General features: G+C 36.3%; 2 protein-coding genes across 9 annotated transcripts in view; both read right to left on the reverse strand.

Annotated features, from left to right (window-relative positions):
• The window catches only part of acap2b (ArfGAP with coiled-coil, ankyrin repeat and PH domains 2b), a 68,221-nt gene extending 60,481 nt beyond the window's left edge, over positions 1 to 7,740 (reverse strand). For 2 of the 8 annotated variants that reach the window (XR_010529276.2, XR_010529275.2), the window contains exon 1: positions 7,238 to 7,740. Coding sequence is in view for 3 of the 8 variants with exons in the window: in XM_065259382.2 (XP_065115454.1) it covers positions 7,238 to 7,290 (53 nt within the window). In the remaining 5 variants the exon portion in view is untranslated. The remainder of the gene's footprint in view (positions 1 to 7,237) is intronic. The other 6 variants (XR_010529278.2, XM_065259383.2, XR_010529277.2 and 3 more) reach the window with 5 other exon arrangements.
• A 1,769-nt stretch (positions 7,741 to 9,509) lies between these two features.
• Positions 9,510 to 25,806, reverse strand: ppp1r2 (protein phosphatase 1, regulatory (inhibitor) subunit 2). The gene is made up of 6 exons (XM_065259386.1): positions 25,459 to 25,806; positions 19,416 to 19,523; positions 16,640 to 16,723; positions 14,622 to 14,731; positions 11,474 to 11,638; positions 9,510 to 11,200 (listed from the first exon to the last, which is right to left on the reverse strand). Exons 1-6 carry the CDS (start codon positions 25,581 to 25,583, stop codon positions 11,181 to 11,183), a joined length of 612 nt encoding a protein of 203 aa, XP_065115458.1. The 5' UTR covers positions 25,584 to 25,806; the 3' UTR covers positions 9,510 to 11,180.
• Between the last annotated feature and the right edge of the window lie 17 nt (positions 25,807 to 25,823).

The raw sequence follows: 25,823 nt of genomic DNA on the forward strand, positions 1-25,823 counted from the left end.
CAGGATTCACTTAAACTATCAACAAGTCTAGGTCTATAAAAGAAGAAGCTTGAAATCATTGTCTGATATCTAGATAACATTATGCTTAATAAAAGAGCAAACATCAAAGAAAATGCAGCAATATAGAGAGACTAAACCCAGAAACAGGAAACCACATCAGACGTGAACATGTCAACATTCATCGTAAAAACAGTGCTGTTCTGAAGGCATGACCAGTGGACGGACATTTGTTTATCCAGCTGGTTTCAATAGAGATGTCACGCCCACCTTCTTCAAAAAACTTCTACAATGAAAACGTCTTCCTACCGAAAGTAAAACCAACCTTATGATTAAAGACTTTTCAGTTGGATCAACAAGTTGGAAAACCATTGGAAATCCCAGTAATATCGGTAGAATTTCCTCACTGGGACAAACTAGTAAGAGTTGAAAGGATATAAGCCATGACGTCTTTCGCAGCATGACACTCGAGGGGAATTGCCGATTGGATCAGCATCTCTGTTAAGCCCCTCTGTTTTGGATTTCTTCCTGTAATTGTTGTCAAACAATCTAGACTGAAATGCAAAGGGGAGGGGTTCCCACCGAGGTAAACCTTGGATATTTAGAAAACCAAAAACAGTACGTAATAAGATTACACTGAGGGAATACTTGCCAACTGTTAAAACGTTGGCCCTGTAAAACTTTTAAGTGCTGATAATTTAGAAGAGCTATTTTGCTATTACCACACCTATAATATTAGGATATATTTAAAGGCGGGGTGCACAATGTTTAAAAGCCAATGTTGACATTTGAAATCACCTAAACAAACAAACACACCCCTACCCCAATAGAATCCGGACCTTCTTTTGATAGACCCGCCCCACACATACACAACCCGGGCAAGGATGTCAGTTAGTAGACACACCCCTTACTGCTGATTGGCTACAAGTGTGTTTTGGTAGTCGGCCCAGCTCCCTTTTCCAAAGCGTTTTCAGGGCTCGCAAAATTTTTTAATCCCTGATAGCCCTTCGGGCAGGCACTCTTTCATTTTTGGTAGCCCGAAATGAATTCAAGTAGCCCGAATAAAAAATACACTGTTTAATGTAGAATACTGATAAATCCTGGATTTCCATGTAAGCCAACTATTTCTGCCCATCCCCAGCTAACAATTTGGTACCCAAAACGGTCCCCTAACATTAGTTTTTGGTTTCTAGAATGTTATTTTCCAAGGATTTTGTTTAATAGCAAGGAATGTTTTCTTTAAAGAAAATAAACATTCCCCTAATGTTATTTGTAGGTTATTTTAACGTTCCCCTAACGTTAGAATAATTGAATGTTATATTACTGAATGTTATATTATATGAATGTATTATAACACAGGTTATTTTTAATTTAATTTAATATAATAAATTACCTCAACACATATTTAGATAACATGGTATTTTATCAAATATATAAACAACCAGTGACTTTAACACAATATAGAAGACTTAAAACAGATATTTATTAAAAAGGAATTAACATTTAATTCCCTTTAGGTTAACAGATCTTACCATAGCCGTTTATTTTCGCTAGAATAATGTTAGGCGCTTTTCCATTGCATAGTACCCCACGGTTTAGTTTAGTTTGGGTCGGGTCAGCTCACCTCACTTTGGCGTGGTTAGCTTTTCCATCGAGTTTAGTATCACTTCGGAGTGGGAGGGATTATAGGCGTGTCGTTATATTTACGCTGCCTACTGCTGTGACATCATACACGTGAGAGCGTTGTTGTACATTCCCATACATTCATTTATTTCTCAGTCTGCCACAAAATTAAAATTGGCCACCACAAATAGATGTTTGCACATCGCGTTTATAACTACCTCTGTCTCACATGACAGTTTCTGTTCAAACACCCGACCCGTGGCGTCAGTCGACGGCGCTCCGCTGAGCCTCATTCAAGTTGCATTTAAGCATATATAATACGGACGTGCACGTCGCGAATGTGCCGCCACAAACTGCAAGTCTGGAAAAAACTGTTATGGTGTCCCGGATTCTCAACCTGCGGATGTTTTTCATCGCTAAAAGGGTGTTTGGAAACTTATAGCAGAACACAGATAACAACATGTTTGCTTGAGACAGCGCAAGCTAGCAGTAAGCTAAAGCTAATATTTACATTATAGCGATGACGTGACGATTCTCTCAGACCAATCAGTGATCTACAGTGTTTTCGCGTCACGTTTGGTATCAGCTCGGGTCGCTTGGAACCCCAACCGAGGTGGTACGAAAAAAAGTATCGGGTACTACGTACTGCACCCAATGGAAAAGCTCCCAAAAGTAAGCTGACCCGACCCAAACTAAACTAAACCGTGGGGTACTATGCAATGGAAAAGCGCCATTAGACTCTGAGGTAAAACGAAATGACAAACACACATTCTATTCGCTTAAGGGAAACGTAATATCTTACCACTGCTGTTTAGTCACCTATCAAAAGCTTCTAACATCATATTCTCTAAAAGGAATAGTCTACTCATTTTCAATATTAAAATATGTTATTACCTTAACTAAGAAGAGTTGATACATCCCTCTATCATCTTAGTGCGTGCACGTAAGCGCTGGGGCACGCTGCTACACTTCGATAGCATTTAGCTTAGCCCCATTCATTCAATGGTACCACTCAGAAATAAAGTTAGAAGTGACCAAACAGTTTGGTGGTACAAAATAAAACGTAGCGCTTTTCTAAGCGGATTTAAAAGAGGAACTATATTGTATGGCGTAATAGCACTTTTGGGAGTACTTCAACTCGCCTGAAAAATCCGCTCCCCTTCTCCCTCTCATAATGGGAGAGGGAGAGTGTTACTGCGCCAAGTCGAAGTACTCCCAAAAGTGCTGTTTTTAAATGACTTGAGTTCACGCTGAGCACAAGAGCAGGCAGGTGCTTGTGAAGAGCGAAGCCGGCAGAAGCGCGTCCAGAGGGTCGCGTGCAGAGGGTCGCGCGCACTTTAGAAGTGCACATTAAAGGATGGGTTTATTTATGCTTTCACTTCATTTCCTGACAGTTTCACTCGTTACGTGAGGATAATGACTGACAAGAGGACACCGAAATACGTACAATACAATTACCTAACTAAATCTGAGACAAAGCAAAAACTTTAAAATATTATTTCCTACCCAAGATAGCCCGACGGGCAGGGCAAAGATACATTTTGGTAGCCCGACAGGAATTCACAATAGCCCCGGGACGTCTGGCTAGCGATTTTGCGAGCCCTGGTTTTTCAAACATTGTGCACTCCGCCTTTAAAGGAACACGCCCACATTTTGGGAATTTAGCTTATTCACCATATCCCTCAGAGTTAGATAAGTCCATACATACCTTTCTCATCTCCGTGCGTGCCGTAACTCTGTCTGACACAGCCCCCGCTAGCTTAGCTTAGCACAAAGACTGGAAGTGAATGGCTTCAGCTAGCAAACTGCTCCCAGTAAGTGACAAAATAACATGAACATTTTCCTATTTATGTGTTGTGATTTGTATAGACACACCGTGTACAAATTACAAGGTCATATGAGCCATCTTTTAACAGTATATATACTGGGAACTATATTCTCAGAAGGCGAAGCACTGCTACCTGGGCTCTCTGCTCCTCACCAGGGGGCTTCTCGGGTGCTGTGAGCAAATCACTCCGCCCAAGTACCAGTGCTTCACCTTCTGAGAATATAGTTGCCAGTATGTATACTGTTAAAAGATGGCTGTGTCTCATATGACCTTGTAATTTGTACATGGTGTGACTATATCATAACAAATAGGAAAATGATCGCGTTATTTTGTCACTTATTGGGAGCAGTTTGCTAGCTGGAGCCATTCACTTCCAGTTTTTGTGCTAAGCTAAGCTAGCGGGGGCTGCGTCAGACAGAATTACAGCATGCACGTAGATGAGAAAGGAATTTATGGACTTATCTAACTCTGGGGGATACGGTGAATAAGCTAAATTCACTTTATATTTAGGCATGTCTTCTATCCACTCCACTATAATACACAGATGTGGTAGCTGTGTTAAAAAAGTTGATAAAGTTAACTTTTTAAAATAACTTTGTCTGTGTTGCTTTACTGCTGATTCTTGCATACGTTGCCACGTCATCATTGTGTACAAACAGTAAGAGGATCTATTGGGCAAGCAGCTTTGCAATTAAACAATGTTTGTTTTTGCTTTAGTGGTTTATAACTGGTTTAAAAACTCTCCAAATCCCTTATTGCAAAACAAGGTCTAAGACAATGTCTAAAAAAGCCAACTATATACTGTAGCTGACAAACTGTACAGTACAACAAAACAAAACAAACAAGTAACATCAAACTAAAGTAACAAAAACGCCTCCCCCAAATGCTTATAAATTTACCAATAGCACATGAAGCCAACTCATAGCACATAAATGAAAACAGATGTCAACAGACCAAGCCAATTCATGCAGTCCAAGGGGGCTGTTTAATAGCTCGCTTTAGGATTGTGCAATGCAAAGTTAAACACTGTAAATGGAAAAAATTTGAATGCAGCAGGTCTGATGGAAAACCTGTCTGTGAAGGAAACCTTTGAAACTCTAATGAAATGACGATTAGCTCTACTGTATGATAATCTTTAAATCATGGTTAGATGAAAACATTCACACTAAAATGAAAACCCTAACATACAACATAGAGAATTCTTATTTAAGGAATGTGTGAGTTTCGATTTGCAAACATCTCACATTACAAGATAATCTGAGCTGATCATGGTCCTGGACACGATTTTCTCATTTTTTTCCAAATGATTCTCAGGAGGGGAATTCAGAGCGACACTCAGGCTTTAGGGATTTAAAATGTAACTTTGTAAAAAAGCAGTATATAAAAAAAAATATTTTCAGTGTATGCAGCATATTTTAAAACTTTGAGATCTTTTAACATTACCAGGCAGGGTTCGACATTTAATGCTTGTCCGCTTGTCTGGGACAAGTGAATGTTTTGTATGGGCAAGTGAGAAAGAATTTTACTTGCCCGACTGGACAAGTAACTTGAAAATGCCGGCCACAAATAGATTTTTGCACATTGCGTTTTTCACTACCTCTTTCTAACATGAAAGGTTCTACGGTACACACACCCATGACATCACTTGCTCGTCTGTGACCCTGACCCCTCATTTAAGCCTGATTATACCTAATGGAAATCTTTCTGTAATTTTCATATGCAGAGCTTTGCGCAAAGTTACAAAAATGCAATATGCAAAACACCAGAGAAAGCATCACTTGCATGACTATTCAGAGGATCAGGAATTGAAACAAATGACTAATCTGAAGCATTAGTATTCTAATTCCATGTCGTGCTGTGCACAATTAACTTTTACCATATACTGAAGGAAATATGTTAAATATGGATGAGTCCGGGATGGTTACGCCACAAGATCATCTGGTTTTGTTGCAGGATCATTTGATTTTGGTTTATTCACCTCGCCAGTGATTTTCTAGAATCAGTGCGTTTGCAGGCATATGTTCACACACATCCCGTAAAGTTCCCGTAAAGGCATGTAAGTGATAATGTATAGGTAGCAGGTTGTTATCGCAGAAATAAGCCCCGAGAGTGTGATCTTTTATCACTTATTGCGTGATAACAACTGGCTACCTGTACATTGGCCTGCTTAACATTAGGAACATTAAATATGGATTTGAAATATTTTATTTGCTCAATTTTAATGAATGAAGACCTTCCGCAAGGAAACCCTGTTTTATTTTTGGTTTTAACTTAAGACAAGACGTTCAAATGTCATGAACACACTATGTGGTTTAATCATTTGTAAATACAATGTCATGTATGTTGTTAAAAGACATACATTTTTTGTGTAATATTGTCAAAATGCCTGTCAAAATGTTTCACTGCCGTGTGTTAGCTTTAAGTTCGTTTTGAGCAGTAGTTATCTGAAAAGAATGAACTTTGGAATGTTGTGGCTGGCCAATCAGAATCAAGCCTTTTAGATTGTGCCATTAATTTAAATGTGATTGTGCACTTTAAAGGATGTGTTTCTGCACCAACAATCCCAAGATCAATTCCAGCATGTGTTTGGGTTCACCCAGAAGGCACTCTGGCAATTTTATTGGATCAACGCACTTTGAGAAAGGGGTTCTAGCAAAAACCTAGTAACCCCATAGCAGCCCTAGCCTTAGAACCAAACCACTATCAAACACTCAGGAGACCTTAGAACTTGATGACAATGCACCAGGCCACTAACTACTTAGAAAACCTAGTGTCGTTGTTATTTAGAGAACTGATTATTTAGTAAAATCTCGTTTAAAACACACAAACAAGCATGTTGTGCAAGAAGTGTCATTAAAGCAGCAGTACAATGTGGGTTTCACATCCTCTTGGCTGAAAAAATGGATTCTGACACAGAACAAAAAATGACTTAACAACATCTGCTCCCGATTTCTGAGAGGATGTTGCTATCAGAGAGGAAGGGAAATTATAGAGGTGGAAAGTAAAAATAATTTCACAAGAAATATGCCAAAATTCTTAATGCTTCATTGTCTTGAAAAATGAATTAAGTTGAATAATAGCTCATACATAAATGTAAGATTTTTTCTTAATTCAGTTCATCATATGATTTCAAACCTTTTGCCGATGTAAAAGAAAGATAGTAAGTTAAGCCTTTGGGTTTGTACTTAACAATGATCAAACTTTCACTTTTGCCTTAAGTACAGTGTTTTTTTTATAATAGTGGTTGTCAAACTGGGGGCAGGTGGTACCAGGCAGAGGTACCGCAGTTTTAGGAGCTTATATGAAATTTATTAAGTTTATCATTCATTTTGTGCAATCATCAGGCTTAAGAAAATTAAGTCTAAGTTACCGTGAACTTTAATACATACCGACTCTTTTACAAACCTCTATAAACCATATAAATTTCCAGTTAGGTTCAGTGCATTTTGTACCTTTATGTTAAATATCCTGCTGTTTATCTACAGTTAGGGCCCTTTATTAACATAATATTTTCATTTGATAATATCACGTTACTAATCTTTGTAAGGGCTGTCAAAACCAAGAATGGCAAGATCATAACAGACACCGACATAAACCCAATCTGACAAAACAACATCTAAAAAAAAAGAATTAATTATAATGACCCATTTTGTTATCTTATTCAGTATGTTTTGTTGTATGCGAGTCGTTGCTTATGTTGAACTTCATTGCTTAAATGTAAACTTACTTAAAACTATTATACACGCGCACTATACATGTTAATAATAAGTTTAAATGTGTCTTCCTCACCTGAATCTGGGTGAATCTTTGAGACATTCCTCAAAATCCACTGTGATCTTCATGTTGATGTAACGGGAGGTTTATGAACAGATTAAAAGCTAACAGGCTAACATTAGCTCCTGCAAAATCCCAAACAAAACTTCTGCTCGAATCAACACAGAATCCCAAATTAACTATTATTATACGTTAAAGGAATAAAGTCAGGTCCGCTCGTGTCCGTTGAATGTAAGGCTGTAGAAATTATATTTAATGTATTAGCGAGACTGATCTGAGGAGTGTAAATGAGAAGAGGTTGTGTCTCAAACCTAGTGCGCAGACTATCTGGGTTGGATTTTTGGCATATGTTTCGCTCAAACGCAAAAGAAGTATAATGCTTCAGTAGAACGGAAATAAGCATAAACTGTTTCGCCTGTCGTAGGCGGGTCACTTTATTCAGTCAAGTTCAAAGGGTGTTTGTTAATAGTTTAAGATCCTGTTAAATATATTTTAATCACAGTCACAAGTGTCACTTAAATATATATAAATTACGTATGCGCCCTAGCGGTCTAAATCTGTCACTGGACTCCGTACTCAGCAGAGACAGCGACCCGCCCAGAGCCATAGACCCGCCACTCTTGTAGCCAATCAGAAACGTTTCTTTCCTGTCAATCATTTTGCGCAATAGAATCTGCTTGGTGGGTTGTGAGGAGGGCGTGCTTTCAAATAGGGTGGGTAGTGGGAAAATGTCAAGTTTCTATTATGATGATCATGTCGTTTGTAAATACAGAATTTTTAGAATAAGAACAATTAAACCACTTACTAATTAAATGATTTTATTTGTGTATGAACCTGCACTTTGTTAAACTATGTAATAATTTTAAAGGATTATGGTTTCTAGTGAGATTGTGAGCCGTCCAGCGCCACCTGCAGGACAAACATTGTTACGTCCAATAGGAAACAGATATTAGCTGGCAACATTTGAGACACGGCCAGTAAAGTCCATTAAATCCAGTCTTTATTTCTGATCTTTCCATCTCTAATCTAACACATTAAAAAATAAGCATCATTCACACTGGAAGGTTTCACTGTAAAAAGAAAAAAATGACATATCAAACTTGTTTAATAAACAACTTATTTATTTGTCCGAATCATTTACTTAGCAATCAGGCCTATTTGTATTATTAAAAGATTACGCAATCGTGTTAACAGCAATGATCATCCTCTCCATTCAGTGATTTCTGTTGGATCAAGTTTGGCGTAGCTTATTAACTGTGGATTCCTGCCATCTAGTGGTTTTACTTTCAATATACTTTTAACTAAAATTTTAATATTAACAGCATTTTGTAATATGTGTAAAGGTAAGTCGCTTTGGATTTAGCCTCTGCTAAATGTCTACATAAATGTGTGTAACATTCCTGAATACAAATTCAAAGGGCAACTTCATACAGTACTTTTAATAACATTTCAAAAACATGAACATCTGTTTCTCGCGTGGTTAATAAAATGGACACAAAGAATTGGCCAAATTGCCCAATAAAGACATGGAGACAAATACGATTAAAGCACTTGTTTAATGTACGATTCACGTCGTGGCCGCATCACCACTTCCGGTGTGCATTAATTTCGAATAATGCCCGTTGTCAATTATTTCGTACTTCACCCTTATAAATCTTATACTTTCATGTATTCATTTAAATGTACAACTGTTTAAGAAATAAGTGCCTTTGTCTGTCCAGAACCAAAATTATAGCAATAGTGGATAATTTAACACATTTGACTATATCATCATTTAATCAAGGGCAGAGCACTTGAAAATATCATCATAACATTGAAAACATCTCAACATATATATACACTTTTAAGATTTTAAATGTACCATTTAATGGTGATCACACACACACACACACACACACACACACACACACACACACACACACACACACACACACACACACACACACACACACACACACACACACACACACACACACACACACACACACACACACACACACACACACACACACACACACACACACACACACACACACACACACACACACACACACACACACACACACACACACACACACACACACACACACACACACACACACACACACACACACACACACACACACACACACACACACACACACACACACACACACACACACACACACACACACACACACACACACACACACACACACACACACACACACACACACACACACACACACACACACACACACACACACACACACACACACACACACACACACACACACACACACACACACACACACACACACACACACACACACACACACACACACACACACACACACACACACACACACACACACACACACACACACACACACACACACACACACACACACAAATAAAGGTCTGACATTTGGGTGAATTTTACAAAACCTGTCTTGTTCAAATCTCATTGTTGTGACATTATCGAATAGTTTCCCAGACACGCGTTAAGCCTAGTCCCAGAAAAAATGCATGCTTGAACCATCTTAACTAAAAACAGCTTGCATTGACACACCTTAACATATATCAGTGACATTGTTTTGTCTCAAGATGCACACCAGCAATGTAAGGTATATTTGTAAAAACTACTTATATGTCCCAATTTAACCAAGGTCTAGTCCTTTATTAATCTAAACCCTGTCCGGGAACCCATAACAACTAATTATTATTTTTTTCAATGATGGGGCATTTGTTGCAATGCATTTGGATGTTTAAAGTTTTCTTTTTTCTTTGTCAATGGAATTATGATTCTTATAGCTCAATTATATTTTCACATTGTTTTCCTTTTAATCAGCATGATAACTACTATAGAAATCAGCAAATACTACATAATGTGTACACAATCCATTTAAATAGTTTATTTTTATATGTTTTAGGGTAAGAAATTTTGGGATTAAATAAATGATAAAAATGTTTTGACAGGCATCTTAAAATTCACCCATTTAGCATTTAATAGCATACTTTTGACAGAAATAGTGTGCGAGAAGTGCAAATATTCATGAATATAAGTTTATACATTAGAAAAACTCGAATGATAATTCAATATTTTATTTTAAAGCTGGAATTATAATATTTATTACTTTAATCTTTCATTTGGTACTACACAGAAAATAATTCAGTGATTATGGAATAACTCAATAAGTGATTTAAAAAAAGACATTTTGAAAAAAGGCAAAAAAAAAACCTTTGTATTGTGACTATTAAAGCGGTTAAAACAGACAACCAAAGGTTTTTGTCTATTGATCAGTAGTTTTATAGTTAGTTAGGTAATACGTACCCACCATATTATACACAGGGTTACACTAAGTGCCAGCGTAGTTGAACATGGGGTTTTTTGGAAGCCATGCATACAGTAGAGCTCATATGAGCGGTTTAACACTATAAATGTGTGTCGACCTACTCAAAGATCTCACAGTCCTCTTGATTTAAATTACAAACTAATGCATTAAACAAGAACCAGTGCATGCTAAACCACCTGTTTAAATCGCATCAATGGTATTCAATAAAACTAATTTATTGGTGTAGGAGGAGTGCGTTTCATCCAGGAAGTCAGGATAAAGAAAAAGGTCATGATAAAGTTGATCTGCTACTGTCAGCTATGGTCAGATGTACAGTAAAAAAAAAAAACAGCAGCACTGGGAACAAATGCACTTCTCAGTAGCCTGGTAGTTGTTAGGCATGGAGCTCCTGTGCTCTTCAGCTCTACATGAAGTCCTAGCCTCTGTCTGATAACAGTCATGTTTATTAGCATGACGACGATAAACGTTTGGCAAATAAGGGGTGGTTGATATGTGTGGCATTGCATTGTCGGTGGAAATAAACAAGGTGGAGGGGAATCCAGGTGCTGGATCAGCGACAACACTGTGCCTTTAAAAGGTTCATGTGACAAGGCAGGAGCTGAAGGATGAATCTTGATTCATCCTTATGATTCCAGGGAATCGACTGCAAAAAGAGGGAAGATATTCAGGGTTCAATTAGCATTTCTTAATTATAATTATTATATTCTACTGTATATTCTGTATAAATATGTGGTGTTTGACCATGTGAAAGTTATTACCACTTTTGAGTGGTATTTAGCTTTTTGCCATTTGGTCACTAGAGTGTTACGAGTGACATTTAGCATGTTGCTGTGCTGTTGCTAGAATAGATCTTATTGGTTGTATACTACAGACTGCAATGGGGTGAATATATTTCAAAGTCATCATTAGCATTTACCATTGTGAGGTGGGTCAATGGTGATGTCTTCAGTCTCTGTGTCATCCTTCATTTCTTCATCTTCATCCTCTTCCAGCTCATTGGCGATCAGCTGTCGGGCTAGCTTAATGTTCAGGCCTTCATTATAATGCATCTTCCTCATCATCTGGAACTGCTGCTTTTTGGCTGAGAAGGGGGCAAAACACACAGCTTGAAAACATTTCAGATCTGCTAATAATAAACAATAAATAAACTATGTAATATTTTAAAATATAAAAATAAACAACACACTGCACTACAGCTTCATAAAAGGACTGAAAAAGAATCACATTTAAGAAGTCTCAAATCCAAACAGGCCTTTGAATACATACCTGCAAACTCAGAAGGGCTGAAAAAGGTGACACATTGTATACGCGCCCGCACCCCCCCCCCCTTACTATTGTTATATAAATATGGTAACAGTTTACAATAAGGTTCATTAGTTAACATTAGTTAGCTACATTAGTTAACATGAACTAATAATGAACTGCATTAATACAGCATTTATTAATCTTTGTTAATGTTAATTTCAACAATTACTAATACTTTATTAAAATCTTGTTAACATTAGTTAATGCACTCTGAACTAACATAAACAAACAATTAAAGCTTAAATTTGTATTAAGTAACATTAACAAAGATGAATAAATACTGTAACAAATGTATTGCTCGTGGTTTGTTCAAGTTAGTTAATACATTAACTAATGTTAACTAATCAACCTTATTGTAAAGTGTTACCAAATATTCTTACATTTAGGCCAATCCTAAAAAAGTTATAATCTAAATATATCAAAAATTCCAGTATAGAGTCCAGTAGGTTGTTACAGTTAATATACAGTAACAGAAATTTGCATATTAAAAACGTGAAGTTGTTCATTTGAAAGATTAATTGAAAACACATGTAGTAGACGTAACACCACTATCTCACATTAAGTGCACTACATTTCTTCAGTCATGCATCCCTCTTTACAGTAAATACATTACAGCATACTTGATTTAATGTGAGGACAGTGAAATTGTACACTTATTATCAATCTTATAATGTACTTAAGTTACTCAGGCAATCAGTACAGGACATCGCTGGTTTATTTTGGCTTATAAAGTAAGTTATATCAACCAGCTCAGGTTAGCTGATAAAGTAGCATCAGAGTAAACATTTGTGCTTGCCTTTGAGGTGCGGGATGGCCCTCCTGCAATCGCTCATCACTTTTGTTTTGATTGCAGCATCACATGTTTAACAAAGGGTCCCTTGACAGAAGCAAATGTGATATGCATCCATATGTTTGCGCTTTATCTCTTCTCTCAGACCAGACGCGAACTTTTCTCTACAGTTTATGGCATACGCAGCACGCAGATGTCCCGCTACGGTGGCTCAACGCAAGCCATTCAGCGTTTGACATCAAAGTACCGCGAGACCAGACTTCTCCATATGTATTTGATTCGCTCTCGCAGTATTTTGATATCATAGGATTGCCCTGCGTGGCGCCAGATGAAGTCCCTCAGTTGTGTGTTTGTGCGTACCTCGCGACCACAGATTCTATCCATCTTCACCCTCTGACACTTTCGTCTCGTTTTTATTTGACGAATAAACAATGTAGCGAGTAACGTTAAGTGTCATTTCAAATGTAGTGGAGTAAAGAGTACAAATACCCAATCAAAAATGTAATTGAGTAGAGAGTAAAAGTTGCTTATATTTTTGATACTCAGTACAAAGTACAAAGTAGCCAAAAAAAACCTTAAGTACAGTAACAAAGTACATTTACTTAAGTACTTTACACCTCTGCGTGTGATTCACAGAACAAACGCACGCACAGAAAACGCGCTTAACGTTACCCCTTTCTTTCAGATGTGAAATCTATAAATCGCAAATTATCTTGAACTAGTATGCATCTGAACAGTAAGATTTCCACCTTTAAACGATGCCTAATTAATGCCATTGACATATAAAAGAGCGCATGTCAATGTTTAAACCCTTTATGAGCAGCAAGAATGGCTTATATTTTCAAAAACCTGCAGCAATCGGACAAGCAAAAGTGCCTCAAAGTGCCTCAAAACTAACCTCAAAACAAACGTCAGTGTCAGTAGCGGTAGCGTGAAAAGTTTAATCCGCGGGAAAGCTGATGCAGCCAAGGCCTTTTAATAGAAGCTGCTGGCAACGCAAAGACCCGCCCTTCACGTAACCCCATTTGTTCAGCTCCCATCCATTGACCAATCGGCTATCCTAACCTTAACCACACTGTGATGACCTCACGTGATGACCAAAGAGCTTTTATTGTTTTTGTGAAACAGACCGCAGTAGGTTTTTGAAACTCCCGTTTATGGGAAGTTTAGACCCCCCCCCCCAAAAAAAAACAAAAACTCTTCGGATCTACATGATTCACGTGGATGACCTTTTTCAATTCAAAACGGCGATTTTCGCCGAAAAGCGACTAGTTTGCAGGTATGTGAATAGCATACAACCACAAGAACTCAGAAGAGAAAATATGATTTTCAATATTTTGGCCAGTGCAACATTACATTATTATTATTCTTTTAAATATTTACAAATGACTTAAACCTATAAAGGGCTTTGGACTAAAAAGTAGCAAACAACTTTAGGTTCCTTTAGGTAATAAACTGTGCATATTATATATATACACTGCTCTTTGGCTATTAAAAAACAACAAACCCAAACACACTACTCAACATTTGAAAGTGGATCAAAAAAGTTCATCAAAGTTGTCCTAAGACAAGAAAGACATGATTTTTGTTAAGACAACTTAAGAAAGGTTTTGATTCACTTTTAATAATGACTGGTGTATAAAAATTTTATCTTTATCAAATACTTTATGACTGAAACCTTTGGACAAACTTGATGCCGAAGTTACTTGGGGTTTGTAAGTATACTGCACAATAAAACAATTTATTAGATGTGTATATATATTTTTTTTTTTGATCTGACTAAAGCGCAGCTCAGATATTCACATAACCCTGCATGCGTGCATCAGAAGGTTTTTATGAAGGCAGATAAAGTTGAGTGTTCGCGCAATTGCGATCACACTAGCGATCATACTAGTCAAACTAACCAGGATTTGGGGGTCAAACGTGCCCGTGCATGATTAGGTTTGGATAATGTGAGTGTAAGTCTCACCTTGCTCCTCTGGAGTCAACTCATCTTCCTCTTCCTCACTGCTGTTCTCCTCCTCCTCCTCCTCCCTCATGAAGCGAGATTCAGCTCCCTCCTCCACTGCTGCCGCCAGCCTGATCAGGAGAAAAAAAACTGTTACAGGCTTTGTCTCTCAAACCCTACTGAACCAATACACCATCTACTCACATAACCAGCACCATTTTAGGGAATCTTTTCCAATAAAACTTAATGTCTCATGTTCCTGAAAATTGAACCCAACAAAAGGATGACAACAAAAGCAGCTTGAGATACAGACATACAAATTGCAAGAGATGGAAAGGGGTAAGAGCTGTTTTTTTAGTAAAAGGATGGGAATAAAAACAACATGATTGCACACTGTTCCAGGACAAAAAAACATCAGCTACGAACTGAGTTTCACGCCAGCGGCACATAAACCACTCTCATACATCTTTCTCCAAGCATCTATGGCTTTTAAAGATCCAAATACTGCACTAAAACTGACTTTAAACATTTCAAACTGTAAGTGCCTTTTCCTCAAAACTTCTCAATGGACTTACAGACAAATGTAAATCACCCTAATTAAAAGTGACTGGCATTATATGAGGAGCTCAGATGCAAAAGCCTTTAAAAGGCACCTCCGTCAAAATGAGATAATGATATTATTGACTGAATGCTCTCAGCATGTAGGGGAGAGCGGGGCACAACCTAACACTTTTAATATTTGAGTTTGATTAATTATATTTTTACACAAGCAACACACACATCTATGCAACAAATGAACATTTTAAGTTTGTCTAGTACTTACCATTCTTGGACAATTACACCAAACGTGACAAAAGTGCAAAGGTTACCCAACTTAGAAACACATTTCGCAGATCTGCATTATGAAATGTGCAATTAGCTCTGTAATTGAAAATTCTATTATATGCATTTAGCTGTTGCACATTTTGCAGTCAAGTGTAAATGGACTCTGCAAAACAACCGGAGAGAAATCTGCTCAGTTGAAGTGACCAAGAAACAACCCAGAAAGGAGTTTTATTGTGCTGAATGTTAATATCAGCATGTTGAAACACTGCTGTCACCAGATTTTTTCTCTTTAAAATTTAAAGCACTGCTGATAGAAAATCAACTTAAAAAACTACTCAACCAGAACATTAGAATTTAAAATCATGTATAAACATGTTTTGTTGTTTGTGAATCAATGCTTGTTGCATTACTGCTGACAATCTTCCATGCGTAGCAGAGAATGCGTCCCAGAGAAGCACATAAAAATATTTCCTTCATATAGGAAAACAGCCTGTATGTTATCAAACTTATAACCAAAACAATCAGACAGTACAGAAGACAGAATGTAGTGTGTTCAGACACCATTTTGAAATGAGTTACCATCTGTGGTTGAGTTTTTTGACTGTCGATTCGCCTGTTGGCCATGTGACACATCTGTTCTGTGGGAACCGAGTTCTGGTCGTTCATGTGTCAGCTTTAAGTAGTAACTCTACAGGGCTGTTTGTTTTATCCTTGTGTATATGAAACAAGTAAACCAATAAAATCAAATCCAGTGCTTTTCCAACATCTTTGATGTTTTTGGCGAGCATCAAAAATGAGGTGAATGCATTTAATTCAAAAGCGATGGTGCTTCTCAAGGATTCACAAAGATTTTAATTTTCTGCAGCGCACTATGATGTGGCCAGGTGGAGTCCAGTCAGTGTCCAAAATTTCAAGGTGTGATTTCATATTTTTAAGTCACTCATAAAGCATATTGTATGCATTTATTTCCAAACACTTCATTACAGCTTTCTCTTGTCTAAAATTATCATAATTTTTGCATAAGCACCAGTTTTTCTATGCAAATGGTAGGATTGTAAGTACATGCTACTTGTTTTTGTAAATATCAGAATTTTTCTTGTGTTGCAGAATAAGAAAATAAAGAGGAAAGGAATTATATCAGTGATGGCAAAATTACAGGGTCATAAACCAGAGGCATTAAAACAAATGCTTGCTCTATCAAAAACATTGCTTACTTTTTGGCGAGGTCATCTCCGGGTAGGACTGTATTTGCATCGGTGTCGCTGAGTGCCCCCTCATCCTCATCATCGCCCGCCATTCTAAAAGGGACATAAGAGTTTTGGCCAACAACATCATGACCTTTTCTTCAAGTTTGCTGTGTCATATCGAGTTGCAGCGTCAGTGTGTGCCTCTTGGATTTTGCAGACAGGGCGTAACGTATCTAGAAAGCTTCAACCACCTATATCCTCAAACCATACAGAACCAGCAGCTCTAATCTTTAATAATATGTATTCTTGGTTTAATTTGTTATTTTCAGTTGGATTGTTATCAAAATTATTATAATAAGCAATTTAATGTTTTATAGAGGTTTTAAGAAATTTATATGAGATTACATTACATTACAAACAACACAACAGGTCAAAATAATTTTGGTCGATAATGTTATATACCACAATACACAAATGAAACGTGATTCAAATACCATAGAAAAATTATCTGATTGAAAACCATTTTTACTAGCTAATCATAATGTTACTTTAGTAATTCCACAGGTAAATGTATACTTCACTGTAGGTTATTTTGGATAAAAGCATCCGTCAATTGCATAAATATAAAATCGTTTTTGTACCTGTATAAACAGTTTATACTGGATGAAAAATATTTTATTGGTTTTTGGTTCTAACCGAAGTCTATGTTTGTGTGTTTCAGTTAAAAATATAAAAACATCAAGGCGTTAATGTGCTCCTGTATAGTTCAGTTATATTGCAGTGCGATAAAGTCATGGGTTCGAACCCGGAGAACTCACACACACAGAAAAAAACACACTGAAAAAAAACAACTTGTAAAATTTACTTAAAAAAATCCTCGTAACAATTTGCACAAACTTTTTAAAATTTACTGCATTTTTATAAGTAAAACTTACCTACTAAAATCAAATAACATTTACTTAAAATTGCATGATAAAACATATGTTAAATAATTAAATGTTACTTAATTATTTTATTTAGAAGTTTGATTTATTTTAATCGTTTAGGTAAAGTGTATTATGTTTTTTTTTTAAATTAAAGCATTGCTGTCCTAATAATATTAAATAAATCGTATTTTCTGTTTGTTATTTTTTTTACATATTTCTATGGACCTAGTTATTTTTAGTGTTATAAATGGCATTATAACACAAATTTCATGACTGACAACAAGTCAGTCATTGAATAAACATGATTCTGAACAGAAACACACACAAACTGTGTTTCTGACATGCATTATCAGCACTGTGGAGAGATTTACAATACAATGTTCTGAACATGGTTCATGTAAGGAAACACTGATCACCTGAACGGTGACTTAACAAAATTATTATTTACAACAAAACAACAACAAAAATATAAGAGCTTAAACCTTTATGACATTTTGCTAACAAATATTTAAGTATTTAAAGTTCTTATCAGTTCTTATTCTGTGATAAAGCTTAAAAAATTAAAATATTCAGGCGCAAAGAATTGTGGGTATTCCTTACAACATGTGCAAATAAATGTAAGTAAATTTTACTTAGATTTTTTAGTTAAATGGATTTAAAATTTACTTAATAATTTTAGGACTATGTGCAGTGACTACAAAACAGTTAAATAATACAAGAAAATATCTAATAAGACTTACTATTCCCACACAGTTCATTTTTTACATGAATTAATTGTGTATTTATCATCATTTTACTTAGGAAAATCTAGTTCTCAATAAATGTTAATATTATTATGTAGAAATTATGAGAATTAATCGAATAAATATTACTACACCAAAAAGTTCGTTTTTTCAGTGCATGTATACCTTGTAATGCATTAATATCCTAATGTGCAATGTAAATGCTTTGGATAAAAGCATCTGCTAAATGTGTAAATGTAAATTAAGGGTGGGTTGCACCAACAAAGATTAAATTAAGCAGAGTTTAGAGCTAATCTAGGGTTTGTTGATCTCACTTTAATTTTAATTCGAGTTGTGTTGCACCACTTAAATTTAAACACAGATTCACAAATCTTAGTATAAACTTTAAACTGTATTAAACCCTTCATCTGCGATTCAATTTGTCTGCCATTTTGAATTTTCCGGTGTAATTAAACAGCAACAATGTTGACGTTGTCATTCAAGAAGGAAATAAACAGTTTATGCAAGCAAAGGTAATGTAATTTTTGTATTATAAATCACCTACATACACCGGTAGGCTAAAGGTCTTATTCAAATAAAAACATTTGATAATCTTTTAAAAGAATTGTATTGATTAACAGAAATATTGTGACAGGAAATATTGCAAAGCTCAGAAATTGTGATATAATGAACAAGATGTGTCGACGCATTTGTCATGAAGCGCTGTAAATAATGTCACCGGTGCTGTAAATAATCTTTTTGAGCCGCCAAACTCACTTTGTTGTGACGTTATAAAAAAACGCATCTTTGAATAGCGCCACCACGCTCGCGGTATGTGTTTCTAATCATTTAAAAAAAACATATTTAAACCTCCTCATATGCAAGTTTAAAGTTAATCCCTCACTGAGATTTAAAACAGAGTTTAAAGTAATGGAGCAACAGGATTAAAGATAATATAGGTTTACTGTATAATTTAAACTTGGCAGTTTAAATGAAAATCTTATTATTTTAAAACATGTTTAAAGTTTGGTGCAACAGAATTATTAAATAAGCTTTGATTTAAACCAGATTTAGGCCTAATCCTTGTTGGTGCAACCCACCCTAAGTGTGTTTAATTTTTTTTTACTAATGGCCTGTTTTGTGAGTGCTGTTTACCTGTTGTATGGTGTGCTGGGTTCATCTATCTTCATCAACCCATAGTCCTTGTCTGCTGGGTGATATGTGGCCAAAATGTTCATTTCATCCCATTTCTGTGACTTCTTTCTGAAAGAACAAGTCCAGAACAAAGCTTAGCATACAATTATAAATGAAACGATTAGCCCTGATAGAAATATTCCACTGAGATCTCCTACATTTAACCAAAGACATTGGCCTATTTAAATGACATACACGAAAAAGCACTAACTATATAAATATATTATTGACCTTTAAGTGAAATAAACGACAAGGACTGCAAACACATAAAAGTTTGTTTGGAAAACACTAAAGTTGGTCATGTAAAACTAATTCATTATCCATGGAGCAAAGCAGTTACCCAGAGCTTAGCCACAGCACATTGTTAAAATGGTCAAAGTTCAAACTTTCAGCAATTTCAACATTTGCCCTATGTAGTTCCATTGATTACCAGACAATTAAAAAGTCCTTAAACTAGATAGCTGGTGGTACCTGTTTGAAAATTAAAACAGGATGGAAGGGTGCATTTGGATACATATTTGGAGGTAATTTAGAACCAGTTACTTTCCAAAATATTTCCCATTCAACCAACTAAAGGCAGTTGGGGCAAGAAACAAAAATTACACACAGTCAGTCATTAATGCAAATTCATTTATAAACACTTTGTTTTCTACATGGCTGTGTAGTAAAAACAGCTGCATCCAGAGAAAAATCAAGAAATTGGAAGTTCCTATATGTGACCCTGCCTGTGCAATCCAGACTAAAGCCCTATTCGGACGGGATTAGTTTTACAGGGCGACTTCACAGAGGTCCTCTGTGTTTTTAATCCCGTCCGAATCTGCCATGTCTGTGTTTTTCTCTGACGACCTTCGTAAGAATTCCAGAGCAAATTACCTACTGTTTTTCACCGAACTCAGAGGTCCTCTGAGAAATTTAATCCCGTCCGGATGCAAATGTCTGTGTTTGCCCGCAATATCTTTGGAAAACGCGGTTCATTTCGTGTTTTGGCCAACGTGATCTGCCGTAAGGTCTTACTAATGCGCGTATATTTTATTTCCTGAGTCCCATTAATTCAGATATGGATGTTTTTACGCATTCGGCAAAATAAAATAATTAAATCAAGACGAGCTGAATATCAAACACTGTTAAGACTGGCCACTGTAATATCATTAAAAGAAACTCTGTTCAAAGTTGTTAAACTGGAACGTTAATTAATAAAGATAATAAATCGTTATTAATCAATATTTCTTCATTTCTTTGAGTTTATTATAAGCAGACAGTTATATAAAACACGTAGGCTAACGTTACTTTAGTAGGATTTGTATATTTTATTTTGATTTGTTAAAATTAAATTAATAAATTACATGTTCTGTCATAATTTAACATTTAAAGCAAAATATTAAACATTACAAACACGTGTATCCAGAGCACGCGCTCTTCTGCAATGCCCAAATGCATGAAACAGACACTCCCATCTCTGGAATAGCCTGCATCATTTTAATCCCGTCCGAATCAGTACATAAAATCACAGAAGTCCTGGGGGACACGTAGAAACTCAAACGTTGTTTGGAAAACTAATCCCGTCCGAATAGTGCTTAAGCATCAAAGTTTGATTTCAGTAATTGATTTCACATTGATTTCAATCTTTGCCATGACCTTAGTCAATATTAAGGATTTCAATATAAGTTATATTACATTAAGTAAGATGATTTTATGTAGAAAACAATAACTCAATTAAATAAATAAATAAATAAAATGTTTTCAAAGGCAGGGTCACATACAGACCTCTATGCATGATGACTATCAGATACATCACACTGATTTAATACTGCTGGAGTTTGCCAGTAGTTAAAAATAACTACATATTTTTGTTTCTTATTAAAGCTACTAAAATTATCCTGCTAAGGTAGATATTTTGATCAAACAGTGAAGATTATTAAAGATTATTACAACTGAAGTGTGTCATCATTACTTAAACCTAAAAGCAGTTGAAAGCTAAAAGCCAGTATCTCCAATACCTTTCATGTCCAATACTAGACACCGCATGAATTTACCTAATGTTCTTGGTTACAAACCATATAAACAGACTAAGGCAACATGTTTGGTCTTCATCCAAGGGCTCTTGATCACACTTGGCTACCTGTAGCTGTCTACATCAAATTCAGTGCTATAAATTGGCCTAGCGAAAAATCCAACTGAAATAGCATCCATACCCAACAAACACCCTCATAAGAACGCAACCATGGAGCTTTCAGAATAAAAAATTTTGAGAGTAGAAATCGTAGATAATCGTAACACAAGTTCTGAACATGCAACAGTGTAAACATAGCCTTAAATTCATTGACTGCGGCCTATGTAGCTGCAATCAACACCTACTCCATGCGATGACAGTGCCACTTCAAAACAAAGAGCTTTTCAGACTTCAAGCATTTCTATAATGTTTTACATAATTTGTAACCACAGCACAGTTTAAAGCTTTTGTAGCCTGAACCCGTTTTCTCTGATGCCACACTTAGATTGAAATCATGTCAGTGCATTAAGTGACATGAATCAACTGGACCACTAATGCTTCTGCACTAGCAGTTAAATGTGCCAATCCACATGGAAGAGGAACAGTTACACAACTGACGTTTGGAAGAGGTGCTGTTGTGTTTCCCAGCGACAGCAAAATCCCCTCAAACCTGATGCACAACATGATATTTAACTAAGCAGAGATGAAGATACAGTTGTTTTGATGAAAGGGATTATTTTGTCCTTCTTTTAAAAATATGGTTGACATAATCAGAGAAACAAGGTTTACTGCAGGAAAATGTCTACATCTTTGATGCCAAAACAACCATTATTATGTTATGTTATTGGGACGCAGAAAGCAGAATTGAGGACCAACAAAATGATAATAATCTCTTTGGTATGGATGGATGTTTTTTCCACAGGAAAACAGATCAGAGATTAGCTTCCTAATTACCCATTTCATTCATGTTGGAGACCAAGACTGGCTTTTAGGTATTTGGAGGACAATATAGTGCAGAGGCCGATATTTTGACTTTTTATTATCGAATATAGCTTTAAAGATACGGACAGTAAGTTTAATTACTTAAATTTGATGTTTGCAATGAAAAGACACTCGGTGTCACTCAACATAAAGCCAAAGTTTGACAGACAGTAAAATGACCAATCATTATTCACTTTTTATAACAATGTTATGTTGTGTCACACACAACACCACACTAGTTTAACACACTTATTCAAGCAGTACCATAAGATGTCAGATCCACATTAATTATGTATTTTAAATATGTTTTAAGTACTTTAAAAGGGTATATTAATTAATGTACATTGACAGTGTTCAGGCTGACTTTAGAGATATAAGTTAGTATTACATGGGGCATATGGTTAGTACATGGGTAGTACATATGAGATTTTGGCGGTATGATAAATTAAGCAAAACTACCACGGTTTCACAATGTTGTGGTATTGCAACACTAAAATGTGTTATTTTCAAATGTCTGCGGAAACAAACAACAACTTTTTAACTGGACATAATACATTTTATAAGCAACACACAACATGTATTCCAGGTAAAAATTAAGCCTTTAAATTGTATATTTGTAATATATATTAAATGTAAACATCAAATCAATTACATGACTTAATTATAATTTAATTAATTTAACACAGCTCATTCCTCGGAAACGTTGTTAAACAGATAGTTTCAGTGGTTTTGAAACTCTTCAAAACCTAAGTATACATTGAACTGGTAACTGGCCTATGCCTAAGTACAGGATATCCTCTCTCCATTATGACAAACCTAAGCTCTATTGCCCACTGTAGCAGGTGTAAAAGAAATATGTGCTGTAAGAGTTTTGAGGGAGTACAGTAAGTTTTAAAGTTTAAAGTAATAGCAAAAAAGGCCAATGACCCTTTTCATTATGATTAACATAAAAGATAGTGGCTATGTTGTTGGTATAAATAAGCATGACCTTTTTCCTTTTAGGCCATAAGAAAATGACAACTGTTGGACCACAGCACACACTGCTACTTTTTCAAATAGTTGGGTAGATTTTAAATAAACTTTGTTATTAAGCAGAGACTAATTTGGTGTCACTGCAGCCACCTTGGTTCTCTCACAGGACAAGAATTCAGTAATTAGTGTCATTCTTACAGCATGTCCTATTTTTCTAAGAGTGGGAGAGCTAGATTTAAGAACAATGTCTTCTGGCGAGAGAGAAAGAGGAGGCAGAAGCAGACAACGGGCCAAAGAGAACGCCTACATACTGACAAACACAACCTCTACACAATCCGGACGTTTAGTACTTTCTTTATCGATGCTGTTGAAATATCCTGTTCAATTTTTGGTCGACCCAAAGGCACAAATCAATACATGCGCTGAATATTGACAAAAGCCAGCTCAGCTAACAACGAAATGGGATCGCCATTATTTTGGTCCCATCTTTGATGCGAGAGAACTCCTCTGACCTCTGAGAGAGAAAATATGTTAACAAAAGTACACACAACTCCTGACAGGGGCTTTTTGGATAAGTCAATGTCAAAATAAATGAGATCAATTCTTACATGTGCCATCCTTCAGGCACAAAATTACTCTTCAGTGGTAGTGGCAGCTATGTTTAATGATATGTGATGGGACAAGTGATGATATGCAACCCTAATGACTAAGGGGCTGTTTACAGAACAACAGTTTTAACCACAACAGGAAACTTCAGGCTGTTAGTTTACACAACAATTATGTTTTAGGGTCTTAAAAACCGAAGTATTTGTAAACGGGTGCAAGTTTGCAAATCTGTGATGGTGGTGACGTTATGTGCATACGTATTGCGTTTTCAGTCTACAAGCGTGCGCGACTGTGTTTATGCTAATCAAGATAATAATGTCCGTCTAAACAAAATGTCTGATGCTTTTGCCATCTTTACTGTTTGCATTTATCGTTCAGTAGAACAATGCTTGTGCCCAGGCATTTGGTGTGTCTTTACATAGTAACATCACCATCTACTGGCCTGGCACACATAATAAGTTTTTTGTCATTTTTCGCAGATCCATGTAAACACTGATCTTATATAACTGTGTGTGTAAAAATTTTCAAAAACCCAAAAGGTAAAACCTTGGGTTTTTTACTACATCAATGTCATGTACATTTTGCCTAAACCTCTACTACGGTGGTTCTCAAACTGGGGGCCCCGAGATGTGCCGGGGGACCCAGTTTTATTACCAATTTATCATAAGTTCTGTGTAATAATACCTCAGAAAAATAAGTCTACTAAACAATACTACTACATTGTAAAACTATTATGTCTGTTTTGTTTAATTCAAATGTTAAGCTTTGGAATGTTTTATGTCATACATACATTTTTATGTCATATGTTTCTTTAGGAGAGGGGCATAAAGGGATGCTGCACGTCAAAAAAGAACCACTGCTTATGTAGATTAAACATAGATAGGCATATTGGCTAATTTACATGAGCATTTCATAACTTAGATTACATAATTTATTAATCTGTTTTTTACCTACATGCCATCGTGTTAAAGGTATTATATACTTCCAATTATTGCATATTGCATATATCTTGAACATAACAGGCAGGGGACTCCAGTTTTAATCACAAATTTGTTTAGATTGTTTAAGGTTAAAGAGAAGTAACAAAATTTTTCACACTTTTGGTGTACATAACTGTTTGAAACAGAAGACATACAATTGCATACAATTTCATATTTCTAACTAAGGTTAAACAACTTAGTTAACATCAAACAGGCGTGAACTAAACAGAAAACAGCTGGTTAGACAAAATGAGAGATCTTATTTCACCTGTATGATCTGTTATTTTGACGTGCCAGTTCAATGGCTAAGCAGCAGTTAGCAGAGCAGGCTACTAACACACCCAGCTAACCAAACCAATGAAACAGAACCTCAAGGAGTGCTGGCTGAGTGCTTTGGTTTAGCTGTCAACATCATGTCATCAGGTCTCGTGGCTGTCTAATTTAACCTGTTTGTGGACTAACGTTAGTTACTTACTGTTGGTCGTCCTCAGGGTTTATATACGCTGCTGGTTCTGAAGTATCCTGAATTGGCTCTTTGGGTCGGGCTTTGATACTGGATTTGTTCTTCAGGATACCTTTAATGGGTCGCGGAGCTGCCATAACCGTCAAACCCACCCACAACTCCTCTTTCACGCTGTTTACACCGCCAACAAGCGCCTAAACCCAACGACGTGGTTTAAATACACCACCTTTACCTTCACCTAGTTAGATATCTACTTGTATTTTAACCACCTTATGTTTAAAGTTATACGGTGCTTGCGACTAAAGTTTCGCGGCCGTTGAAGACTCGTTTTCTCCCAGAGCGTACGCACTTGCCCATTTAGAGAGACACCCCTCGCT

Source organism: Paramisgurnus dabryanus, chromosome 24 (genome assembly GCF_030506205.2).
Source record: "Paramisgurnus dabryanus chromosome 24, PD_genome_1.1, whole genome shotgun sequence".
NCBI classification, from domain to species: domain Eukaryota; kingdom Metazoa; phylum Chordata; class Actinopteri; order Cypriniformes; family Cobitidae; genus Paramisgurnus; species Paramisgurnus dabryanus.